Source organism: Sminthopsis crassicaudata, chromosome 1 (assembly GCF_048593235.1).
Source record: "Sminthopsis crassicaudata isolate SCR6 chromosome 1, ASM4859323v1, whole genome shotgun sequence".
Taxonomy (NCBI): Eukaryota; Metazoa; Chordata; class Mammalia; order Dasyuromorphia; family Dasyuridae; genus Sminthopsis; species Sminthopsis crassicaudata.
This window is the reverse complement of record NC_133617.1, coordinates 444,121,367-444,134,591: the sequence shown is the minus strand read 5'-3', so window position 1 is coordinate 444,134,591 and position 13,225 is coordinate 444,121,367. Positions and strand designations below refer to the sequence as shown.

General features: G+C 32.8%; 1 protein-coding gene across 1 annotated transcript in view; it reads left to right on the top strand.

Moving 5' to 3' along the window:
• The window catches only part of SYK (spleen associated tyrosine kinase), a 178,803-nt gene extending 173,777 nt beyond the window's left edge, over nucleotides 1-5,026 (top strand). Inside the window, 1 exon segment of the mRNA XM_074280678.1 lies at nucleotides 2,003-5,026. Coding sequence (XP_074136779.1) covers nucleotides 2,003-2,075 — 73 coding nt within the window. The 3' untranslated portion in view covers nucleotides 2,076-5,026.
• The last annotated feature ends 8,199 nt before the right edge of the window (nucleotides 5,027-13,225 follow it).

The following is a 13,225-nucleotide window of genomic DNA, read 5'->3' as shown; positions in this document are numbered from 1 at the left end:
ATGGTATCTTTGCCAAAATAAATAATTTTTTTAAAAAATAAAAAACAAAAATCAAAATTTGTCACTGAAAGTTGGACACAATTGAAAACAACAACATAGTTTGAAATCTAGCATTTCTTTCTTACTTTAAAAAAGTTATTTCTTAAAATTCTTGACCTTTTCTCCTGATAAAAGTTATTATTTTATCTAGTCCTGTGAAGTTATCCTTTGTTAGCTTGATTGGCATATCTGTGAATAACTAAATTAATTTAGGAAATATTCTTATTTTTATTATGTAGCCTCAGTCTTTCCCATGAGCAATTAATACTTCTCCAATAATTAAGATATGTCTACTTATGTAAGGTGTTTAGCCGTATTCATATAGTTCCTCTGTGAATTTTTGCAAGTAGACTCCCGAGTACGTTATATTTTTGTAGCTATTTTAAATGGAACTTCTTTTTCTTTCTCTTTCTGATGGATTTATTAATATTATAAAGAAATGCTAGTTTTTAATTTTTTAATTTTATATTTTACAACTTTGTTGAAGTTGTCCGTTTCATTTAATCTCTTAGTTGCTGTTTAGGATGCTCTAAGTAAACCACAACATTTTTGGCAAAAAATAAAGTTATTATTTTGCTCTACCTTTGCCTATACTTCAATTTCTTTTCTTTCTTTTTTTTTTGTCTTTATAAGACAAAAATATAGCTAGGATTTCTAGCATTGTATTGAATATTATGGTAATAATCAACATCCTTACTTTACTCCTGGAAAATACCTAGTTTATTTCTATTACAGAGTATAGTTGCTCTTGGATTTAGGTACTACTTGTGTTCTGGAAATATCTATTTATTATGAGATTTTCTAGTATTTTTACTAGAAATAGATTTTGCATATATTTGCAATATAATCATAAGATTTTTGTGGATCATTTTATTAAAATAGTTATTTATGTTAGAAGTTTTCCAAATATTGAAGCAGTCCTGCATTCCTATTAAAAATAGATGGTACCTACCAGCCTAGTAGATTGTAAATCCCTTAAAGGCAGTGAGTGCTTTGTTTTCACATTTGTATCTCAACTATATCTAAATATAGCAGCAACTTAAATACATTTTCATTTACCAGAATTTACTTGAATTGTTCTTATTAGTGGCTGGAAATTGACACTTTCAAGATAAAATTTTGACTGTCGTTTTAAGCAGGAAATTGAAGTAGACAATTTACCAACTGACACTCACCATGGTCTTCATTTTAATTAGCCTCTGTATAATCTTGTGAAATTTTAGGTAGATGTCCCAACATTTGGACAAAGCATAGCATTTACTTTAGACTTTCCATGTGTTTTTTTGAAACCAGAAATGGTCACTTTTGGTCAGCCTTTTTTTTTTTTTCCAATGTGATTTAGGTTTATTTTCCTTTTCTCTTTTTTTCTGGTAATGGATATATTACTATTTAATGGCACTAAGGGATCCTAAGATATCCTCTTCAAATTAAACTATTTGTTAGTCAACCCATAATGAGGAACTTAAAAAAAATTTTTTTTAACTGGCTTAAACCATATCTTTAGAATCCCTTTATCCCTTTCCCACCCCCACCACCTCTTGAAGTACACTTCTAGAAAATATTCTTCCAGAAAACCCTGTCTGCCTTCCTTTTGTGTCCCTTCACAATTTAATCCCCAGAATTAACTTTGGGGTCTTGAAAAATATATTTTGTCTTTTAAAAATAAAATAAAATAGGATCAGCTAGTTGGTGTAGTAGATGGAGCACCAGCCCTGAAGTCAGGAAGACCTGAGTTCAAATGTGACCTCAGACACTTAACACTTCTGATTGTGTGATCCCTGGGCAAGTCAAGTTAACCCTAATTACCTCAGTAAAAAAAAAAAAATAAAATAAAATGATAAAAAGCATCCTAAAATTGGGATACACCAATAGTTTAAAAAACAAAGTGGAAGGGTAATATAAAAAGTGTCTTTTCTCATGTGTATGTATCTAAACAATAATACTTCTTTTTTTTTAATTTCAGGGTTGAAAACAGACCTGCATTTTCAGCTGTTGAATTACGACTACGCAATTACTACTATGATGTTGTTCATTAGCAGATCCAGAACCTCAATTCTTATTTCCTTTGGAGGGAATCATAGAAACCCTGCAGTAGACAAGCTATAAAAGAAATTGTCATATTCTTAAATGAATTTAACTTAGAACATTTTATTGATAATGCTAAAGCTACCATTCAGTATTGCCAGATTGAAGAACAAAATTGCCTGTGTAACAGCTGTTGTTATAATTCCCTTTGCTTACATTCAACACAAATTTTGTCCAAATATATATACTTTACAAACAAACATGGATACCCAATTATATTGAAAGGGTCAGGGAGGGGCAAAAGCGGAAGAAAGACAAGGCAGAGACAGACAGATGGGGGGAGAGAGAGAGAGAGAGAGAGAGAGAGAGAGAGAGAGAGAGAGAGAGAGAGAGAGAGAGAGAGAGAGAGAGAGAGATGGCAGGCAGATGAATGAGATGGCAGGACAGAAAAAATAGTAGAGTATGGAAGAGGAAAATAGGATAAAAGGAGTCTGCTAGATTAATTTTATTTCATTTTTATATTGTTTTCATAACAATCTTTAAAATGTATTTTAATTTTTTTATGTTTTAACTGCTCTCTGTCTCCTGTGTATGCATTTGTATGTTTAATAGGCTTAAATGAATTATAACAAGTATTTTCTGATATAGACTCTCATTAAAGAATTATTCAGAATTGGACAATATGAGAAAAAATAGAATAGGACATAGAGAAATAGAATAGAATAAGATAGAAGGAGGAAAAAGAGTGAGGGAATAAGGTAATAGGTTAAATATAGGATTATCTTGATGAGTCTCAAATTTTACACTGTAATATATTCCCTGAGAGTAAAAGTGCATTTTCCTGTGAAGATTGTTGAAGATGTTGGCTTGAATGGGAAAGAAATATTTTATATTTACTTTTGCTTTGTTAGGTGAAATATAAGACATGCAAATGAGAAAAAAATATGAAAATCACATTTGGTTTTTAATAAATGAATTGCTTTTTTTACCTTAGTCCTTCTGTTACAAGCCATGGTGAAATGCATTTTTGCAGAGGGAAGATAAAGCACATTTTATAGGGTAGATACCTTAAGAAAGGCATAGTAGACATAGTCCTTGACTGAAACTAATAAAACATTTTCTTACTCTTTTGATTTGGCAGAAAACTATTCCATGTCTGTTTGATCTACCTTCTTTCAGTTGTTACAGCTATCACTGTTTAACTGGAATAGAGCATAAAAACCTGAATTCCTTGACTAGATTGTCACTTTCTCTTTTCCCACACCCATCATTTCTCATCACCCTCCATTCCTGTAATATGCTTGTTGGGCTTAGAGTGTTCAAGTTAACAATACTGTCTAAATATGAGATACTCAGATGATAATCACTTTGTAATTCTGTAGTTAAAAACTTTGACTCTGCAGAAAAACTAAACAAAACAAAACACTATTGCTATTGGGGCTAAAGTGTGGGTAAAGGGAAGGAGCAAAGTGATCTATTTCCTCTAGAAATGGAGGCATGCTGAAAAATAAAGGCCAAAATCAGTAAGAATTATTAAAATGAAAGGGATTTGGACTAAAAAGGTTGAGGAGAAAAGTGTAATATCCTAAAAAATAACCTCCTGTGCTTTCCTTTCCTGACATTATGGCAAGCTACCTTTCTGAGAAACATTTTTTATAGGCTCTCTTAAATGCTTTCTAGACTGCTGAAGAGAGACTACAAGGGCTAAAAAAAACAAATCACTTAACAGAGATTTCAAAATTGTATTATCCCAGTTATGTGATTTATGTGATAATTTTTTAAAATTAAAATGATATGTTTTGTTTTGCTAATATAGAATTTAGTTACATTATGCTTTTTTATTTAATCGTGCTTTTCCCTCATATCTGTTCTTTGTTCATGTATTAATCATAATTCCCAGAACTTCTGTATTTTTGAAGAAATTAAAACTTTATAGAAATTAAAATTTGATTCAGAAAAACATCTGGCCCCTCTAATAAAAAGCTGAATGAGCAGTATTTTGCATTATCTATACATTTAGACAAGCCAGTGATTTTTCAGAAGATTTTACAGAAATTTATTCCTTAATAGAAATTTACAAAATAAGTTTTTAATTATTTGCAGAAAAATTATTAATAACGATATCGGTATTTTTCCCTTCAGATAAATGACATTAAACTAAAAGTAAATATTCATAATTCATCTTGTAGGAGGAAAAAAAAACCTTTAACATCTAGATGGCCCAACAGTATCTTTTATTGTTAACATTAACTTAGCTTTGCTATCAGAGACTGAAAGAATCTAACTTGCAGTAGTTGGGAACTAAAAAGATTTTTTTTTTAACCCGGTGAGGATTCAACTTGTCCCTCCAGATATCTAGGTTCAAATATAAATCCTCTGTAGCATTTAAAAACTTGATGGAACCTGTTATTTTTTTATGTAGGATTTGAAGAATTTCTTTTTTCTTTCTTTCTTTTTTTTTTTTTTTTTTAGTAAATAATATTTTTTCAATTACATGTAAAGACAGTTTTCAACATCGATTTTTTAAATAAAATTTTGAGTTCCAAATTTTCCCCCTTACTCATTCCCCTTTCCTCTCTTTAATACAGTAAGCAATCTGATACAGGTTAAATGTGTACAATTATGTTAAATATATTTCTTCATTAGTCATGTTATAAAAGAAGAAACAGAACAAAAGGGGAAAAATCACATGCAAAAAGAAAAAAAAAAGTAAAATAGTATGCTTCTATCTACATTCAGACTCCATAGTTCTTTCTCTGGCTGTGAATAGCATTTTCTGTCACAAGTCTTTTGGAATTATCTTGGATCATTATATGGCTGAGAAGAGCTAAGTTAGTTATAGTTAAACATCTCATAATATTGATGTGACTGTTTATGTTCTTCTGTTTCTGCTTACTAGTAGAATTTCAACAGATGATGTTGATACTTAATAGATTTTAAAATAAAAGTAATCTTGTTCTCAGAATGTTCATTATTAGTCTTAGAGGAAGAGTTCCTGACCTTTTTGTATCATAGACCCCTTTGACAGATGCACAAAACATATGGAATTACAAAGAAAACCATTATCAACATTTTTTAAAATTCGTGGTCCCGAGATAAGGATAAGCCCCCTCCCAAAAAATGAGTAAGACAGTATTGACTGCAAAGCATCAGAAGATGTGCTCATAATGTACTCCATTGTGTCCATAATTTTAATTATATACTAAATTCTATAACTTAGGACTCTCTATTCCTAAAGGGGGTATTTGATATACTTTGATATCAGTTATGGCTCCTTTTGGAAGCATTATATCTTGTGTACATGCTTTGTGAACCTGGAAAGTCATATAGTCTTTTTTATCTCATTTCTTCATCTATAAAATGAACTGAAGAAGGAAATCACAAACCACTACAGTATTTTTGCCAAGAAAGCTCCAAATAGGGTCATGGAGATTCAGACACAATTGGGGCAATTCAACAAAAAGAAAGCAGTAGCTTTTCCTACTGAATAATTTGTGGCTTGGTAGCACATAATCTGTTTGCTTTGCTTATTGAGAGTACTGGTTCAGAGGAAACATCTTTGACTGATTTGTATGAAAGTAACCTCAAATTATAGATCAAACAGAAACCGAATTGATAGATGAAAGTTTAAAATTCTTATTCTCTCTTTTTCTTTAATTTGACTCCTGAGACCTTCTGTCAAAAGTCACCTGGAAGAAAGTATCTTATAATTCTATTTGTAAGGATTCTATATATTGCCTCTAAACAAAGTATGTATTCTAAAGGATTGATTCTAAACAAGGCCACAAGTATACAAAGAAATGAACTCAATAGTGATATTGCAGGCACTGGTAGGGTTTTAGTATTAGTACTCATGTGTAAGACTAGCCTTGCAATAATTTCTTTTTCCCTTAAATTTTATACTGTTTGACCATCAATAAATCACCACCTTGGATTTCAGATTCCTTATCTATAAAATGCATTTGGACTAGATACCTAAGATTTCTTCCATAAGATTTACAACAGTGTGCCAACATGCAGGTCTAGGAACAAAAGAAAGGACATATTCTTAAGAAAAACAATCAATTTTGGTATGACAAAGTGCCTCAGATAACATCAATCAGATGTTCCATTGTTACAAAAGTGTGCTTCACTTCTTTTTCTCCCTTAAATCCCATCCTCCAAATAAAACAAGATAAAAATATATTTTATAAAAATCTTTTCCAGGCTATGAGATCCTTGTGGTACAGTAAAAGTAACAATAGGTGTCAAAGGAAAAATATGTAAGTCTTAGCTTTGCCAGGAATCTTGGGCAAGTCATTAACATCTGTAGGTCTTAATTTCTTCAACTTTAAGATGAGAGGTTGCACTAGATAACCTCAAGTTCAAAGTTTATGATGCCAGGAATATTTCCTGAAATAAAATACTTTAAAAATTATTTTAAAAAATTTTAGATTTGCCATGTGTTCTTGGTTTTTTTCTGATTATACATGTACATTTATTTTTTTAAATACACATTTCTTTATGAAACATGTTGGGAGAGAAAAAAAACAGAACAAAAGGGAAAAACTGCATAAGAAAAAAAAAGCAAGAAAAAAATGAACATAGTATGTGCTGATTTTACTTGTTTCATACAGTACTAGTTTGTATAAATCTTTCTAGGCCTTTCTAAAATGAGTTTACTCATCATTTTTTTAGAAAACAATAATGTTCCATTATTTTCATATACTATAACTTATTTAGCCATTCTTATATAGTCATTTTCCAATTATTTGCCACCTCAAAAAGAGCTGCTACAAACATGTTTGCACACGTGAATCCTTTTCCTTCCAGTGTGATCCAGTAGTAGCACTGCTAGATAAAAGGGTATGCACAGTTTTATTGTCCTTTTGGCATAATTTCAAATTGCTTTCCAGAAGGGTTGAATCATTTCACAACTCTATCCACAATGCCTTAGTGTCCCTGCTTTCCCAAGTCCCCTCCAACATTTATCATTATCTTTTCCTATGATCTCAGCCAATGTGATAGGTATGAGGTAGTACCTGAGAGTTGTTTTAATTGGTATTTCTCTAACCAATAGTGACTTAGAGCATTTTTTTCCTCTGTCTATGATGAGTTTCTGACATATTGTTTTCCAGTTTTCCCAACAATTTTTGTGAAATAGTAAGTTTTTATCTAAGCTGATGTTTTGGGGTTTATCAAATAATAGCTTACTATAGTCATTGAGTATTGTGTCATGTGTATCTGACCTGTTCCACTGATCTACCACTATAAATATAGAGTGTCTTAGACAGTACCAGATAGTTTTGATGATTGCTGCTTTATAAGAGTTTTAGGTCTGGTGCTGCTAAGCTACTATTCTTTATATTTTCTTTCATTAATTCCCTGGATAATCTTGTCTTTTGTTTTTTCACATACATTTTGTTATTTTCCCTAGTTCTATAAAATAATTTTTTGGCAGTTTGATTAGCATGATACTGTACAAGTAGATCAATTTAGGTAGAATTTTCATTTTTATTATATTAGCTTAGTCTACTCTTGAACAATTGACATTTTTCCAATTGTTTAGATCACCCTTTTTATTTCTGTGAGAGGTGTTTTGTAATTGTGTTCATATAGTTCCTGTATTTGTCTTGGCAGATAGACACTCAAATGTTTTATTTCGGCTACAGTTATTTTAAGTGAAATTTCTCTACTTGCTGCTGGGCTTTGTTAGTAATATACAGAAATGCTAACTATTTCTATGAGTTTATTTTATGCCCTGCAACTTTGCTAAAGCTGTTAATTGTATCAAGTAGTTTTTTAGATGATTCTCAAGGATTCTCTAACTATATCATTATATTATCTGCAAAGAGTGATAGTTTTATCTCATTGTCTATTATAATTCCTTTTCTTTTATTATTGCTAAAGCCAACATTTCTAGCACAATAATAGTGATGATAATGGGTATCCTTGTTTCTTCACCCCTGATCTTATTGGGATAAAACAAGGATCCAGCTTTTCTCTATTATAAATAATACTTGTTGGTGGTTTTAGATAGATGTTGCTTATTATTTTAAGGAAAATTCCCTTTCTCCCTATTATCTCCCTATTTTTTATAGGAATGGGTGTTGTATTTTGTTAAAAAGCTTTTTCTGCATCTGTAATGTCCAGGCTAACTTTCTGGAGGTCCTCCGGATGCCCTTGGTCTCAGCAGGATAATCATCACAAGGATGATCAGGAATAGAGTTTAATTAACATCTTATTGCAAGTATCCTTGTTTCAAGGTCAAACAAACCTTAAATCTCTTATTGCTTACTCTTCTGTAAGCCACATAGGTTTAGTAATCATTGCTGCCCTCATGCAATCCCCACTTAGCTTCATAGGAGCAACAATGCTAATAATCACTCACAGACTTATTTCCTCAATACTGTTCTGCCTGGCCAATACCAATTACAAATGCATCCACAGCCATCATTATGTTCAATTCTGTGATCAGGATGAGCATCAATTTCAAAATATGCTCTAATCAGAGCCTTACAAGCAGTTGCACAAGCAATCTCATACAAACTATCACTAGCCATCATTCTTCTCTCAATCATGCTGATTAAAGAGCCTTCACCTTAAAAACACATCAACAACCCAAGAAAACTGATGACTAATCCTCACAACATGACCACTCACCATAATATGATACATCTCTATGCTAGCAGAAACTAACCGAGCACCATTTGACCTAACTGAAGAAGAGTCCAAATTCAGGCTTCAATGTAGACTACACAGCCGGCCCCTTTGCCATATTCTTTCTAGCAGAGTATGCATGTAATATCCTGTCATCTCTCAATTATAATCCTTCTCTGGGAGGAGGTTTCTTTTCTGTAAATTCTTTTCCTCTGGGAGCAGGTTTCTTGGGAAGCTTCTGGAGCCTCCAGCCAGAAGGTAGAATCTCTAATCCTCTTCTTCCTGAATTTTGGTTCTGAATCTCCTCAAGCTTCCCCGAAGTTTTCCTGAGAAGTCTTGTTCTTCTCCTAGTCTAGACTGTTTCCTTGCCTGACTGCCCTCCTGTTTTATCCTCCCAGAGAATGGGCTTGTGGATACTCCAGGGGCTTGTGGGAACTCCTTATTGACCAATGAGCAAGCTCTTTTAAAGTATTCCTTCAAAGATGTAAACTCCCTTAAAGATTTGAACTAAAGGTGTGAAGTCTGAGTAGAGAATTGTTAAGAACCGACTTACCATTTACTAAGAACCTAACATCTCCCCCTTTCTTCTTATTTAGAACATAGGGTGGTCATACACATTTTGTCACCATTTTTTCTGTGTCTAATCATACGGTTTTTATTGTTTTCATTATTGATATATATTCAATTTTACTTATAGTTTCCCAATATTAAATCAAAACTGCATTTCTGTCATAAATCTTCCCTGGTCAAAGTTTTGGGCTTTGTGACATTTTGCAGTAATCTTACTAGTATTTTTTATTTAAATTTTTTCATCAATATTCATTATAGAAATTGGTCAATAGTTTTCTTTCTCTGTTTTTGCTCTCCCTGGTTTAAGTATTTGTGTCCAAGAAATAAATTCTTTATTTATCCATTTCTTTCAAATACTTCATATAGTATTAGAATTAATTGCTCTTAGACTTACATAAACTGATGATGTATAGTGAGCAAAACCAGGAGATCATTGTATATATGGCAACAAGAAGATTATTTGATTATCAGTTCTGATTGATATGGCTCTTTTCTACACTGAGATGATTTAGGCCAGTTCCAATGATTTTGTGATGAAGAGAGACACACTTAGAGAGAGGACTATGGGAACTGAGTGTGCATCACAACATAGCATTTTCACTTTTTGTTTACTTGCATTTTATTTTCTTTTTCAATTTTTTTCCTTTTTTTGATCTGATTATTTGTGCTGCGACATAATTTTATAAACATGTATGCATATATTGAATTTAACATATTTTCACCATGTTTAACATATATTGGATTACTTACCATCTAGGGGAGGGAGTGTGCGGGAAGGGGGGCAAAATTGAAACACAAGGTTTTGCAAGGGTTAATATTGAAAAATTATATATGCATATGTTTTGAAAATAAAAAGCTTTAATAAAAAAATAGAATTAATTGCTCTTTAAGTGTTTGTGGATGACAGAATAAGGAAGTAATCTGACTCTCCCAAGTTCTCCTTCAAATAATTAAAAAAAAAATTCCTCAAATTGAAAATCAAAATGGCAGAGGAAAGTCAAGAAGTTACCTGAGACCTCTCCAGTTTCCCTCAAAAACAATGTTAAATTCAACCTATAAGTGAACTCTGGAAAGAACCCACAAAAAGGTGGGGTGAAGCAATTTTCCAGCCCAAGATAACTTACAAACGCTTCAGAAAAAGTCTGACTAACTTAGGTAAAAAAGGGAGTGCATTTCATCACAGGTGGTATCTGAGCAAGCCAGCTGAAAGTTTTAAGCAATGGCATAGATCGGAAATTGAAGCCCCACATGCTTGACTCAGCAGCTCAAAAGCACAGTAGCTTAGTCGTGAGGCTTCCAGCCCCAGTGCAGCAAACAAATTGCTAGCTCTGGAATCCTAGACAACTATAAGTACAAGTAGGCAAGGTCCCCCTAGTGCAGTGGAGCCAGCCCTGGCTAAAGACCCTGTTTCAAAAAGCCAGTAACCAGGACCCGGAATCCCAATGCAACGGTTCCCTTGGCACCCCAGGAGCAGAGATCAACTTTAAAATTCATGAAATAGACTAGAATATGAACCAAGAAGGAGCCTTCACCATAGCTTTTCTATGTTGATCATAGAAAGCTACTGTGGCAAAAGGGAAGATCAAAACATAAACTCAGAAGAGAAAACAATGTCAAAATGCCGATATGTGAATCCTCAAAGAGGAATATGAATTAGTCTCAAACGCAAAAGATCCTGTTGGCCGACTGCAAAAGGGCTTTTTAAAATCAAATAAGAGAGGTAAAAGAAAAATTGGGGACAGAAATGTTTGATTTACATTACATGAAAAAGGAGTCAATCATTTGGCCTGCTGCTTTGGTTCTGCTCAGTTCTAGAACAGACCCTAGTACATGTGTGTATTTCCTTTTTTTTTTTTTTTTTTTTTACAGAATAAAGAAGGCTTTTTGCCTGTAACCTCTGTGAACTCTTTGATTTGATTTTGCTTTGTGTTATTTTTTAGAATTAACAGTTGCTCTATAACCTCTGTGCACTCTAGTATTTTTGGAGAAGATAGCTAATATAAAACCTTTATGGCTCTTTAATCATTTATTTTCAGAATCTGATAGAATTTGAAGTTTGTAGCTGCAAGAGGGATCATAAGAAACAAAAGCATTTGCAGTGACAGCACTCCGTAAGGTTCTGGTTATATCACAGAGATGGAGAGAGTTATCTGGTCAGTCCCCTAATAGAACTTAGAAAACAACAACACAATTCCCAACATTAAAACAGAAATTGCAAACAAATAAATGAATAAATGAATGGCCAAAAAAAAAAAAGAAGAAGAAGAAGGAAAGCAAAGAAAAAGAATCCAACTCAGTGCTGTCGTGGGATCATGGGATTTATGATTTCTTATTAATTGATTCAATATGTATAATGATTATATTATTGAGATTTGTTGGAACTTCCTTATTTTCCAGTGGATCCTGTCCTAAGAACTGAAATTACAGCCAACTTCCTGCAGATAAAAGTGATCAATCAAATCCCCTGATATGCCAACAATTTCTGTTCTTGTAACTCAACCAGGTGCTTTACTCTCTTACACATCATGTTGACTCTGGTTCTGAGTCCCACTGAACAATCACAAGGCTCAATGATCCTAATGATCTGAGAAAATCATAAGATTTAACTACTCTTAATGATCTGAATAATTTGGAGACTCTTCACTCAGGATCCAAGAATCCCACATTGTGATTCATCCTTTTTTGATTTTCATATTTAAAACTCTCCCTCCCCATCTTTTTTAGGATGGAAGACTGCTTGCAAACTATTTTCCTCACTCTGAAATTAAACTTCTGTTTGATTCCTGATTCACCTGTCTCTAGTCTGCTTTGTTCAGTTCCTGTCATACTGTTAAAGACTGGTTTAAATTTAGAATTTTTTTGGTTGTAGCTACCATGGAGATAGAGAAGATTTAGGTTTAGATTCAGAAGAAGATAGTGAAGGTAAGCAGATATTTCTCTGTCATGTTCTCTGGTAGTTTTCTTGGAGTCTCTGGGTTCTTAGGAGCAGCCTTTATTTCAGTCAGAGTAATCACCACAAGCACAGCCAGGTGTTAAAGTCCAAATCTTTTATTATCTCCTTCAAAGTCTTGTCTCCCTTCCAAGGGCTCGGTTAGCTTTCTTAGAGGCCTATCTCTCTTTTTGATTCCAAGAGCTTGAGCTCCTTGCCTTCTCTCTGAATGTCTCTGAATCTCCCTGACTGAGGCCTCTAGCTTATATGCTACACACTGAATACAAACCAATCATTCTATCACTAGGAAACCATTATTTATTGTAGGATTAAATCAGTGCTAAATTAGATTTAACCATTGGCTCCTCAATTCCACTTAGTACCTTGTTTCAAATTCTGTCCCATAACATATTCTTGTAGGATTAAATCAATCATAAGGAACCATGCTAAATTAGATAACTATTGTCTCTATCAATTCCACTGACTTAGTACCTTATAAGAATCCTTTGTTTCAAGTTCAGAGTTCTGGCCCATAACATTTCTGTTTTTAAAAAAAGACAAAATGGTCACAAGTTCAAAAAGAGTGTTTGGAATGGTTTAGAAAGGATGTTAAAAATGAAATAGGAAATAATGAAGAAAAAAATAGGAAAAAATGAGTAATGCAAGAAAATCAAGAAAACTCTGAAAAGAAAGTTAAATTGGAAAAAAAGAGATCCAAAAGCTTATGTAAGAAAATAATTTCTTAAAAACTAGAATGGGGCAAGAGGAAATTAATGATGTCATAAGACACCAGACCAACAAAGTCAAAATAATGAAAAAAAATAGAAGAGAAGGTGGAGGGGAAAATTGATTTGTAAAACAAATTAAAAACAAACAACAAAAATTGTTGGACTACCTGAAAATTATATATATTTTTAAAAGTCTAGCATTTATATATAGTATTGAGGCAGCTAGGTGGTGCAGTGGATAGAGCACTGGCACGTTACTTAACCCTAATTGCTTCAGGTGGGAAAAAGCATAGTA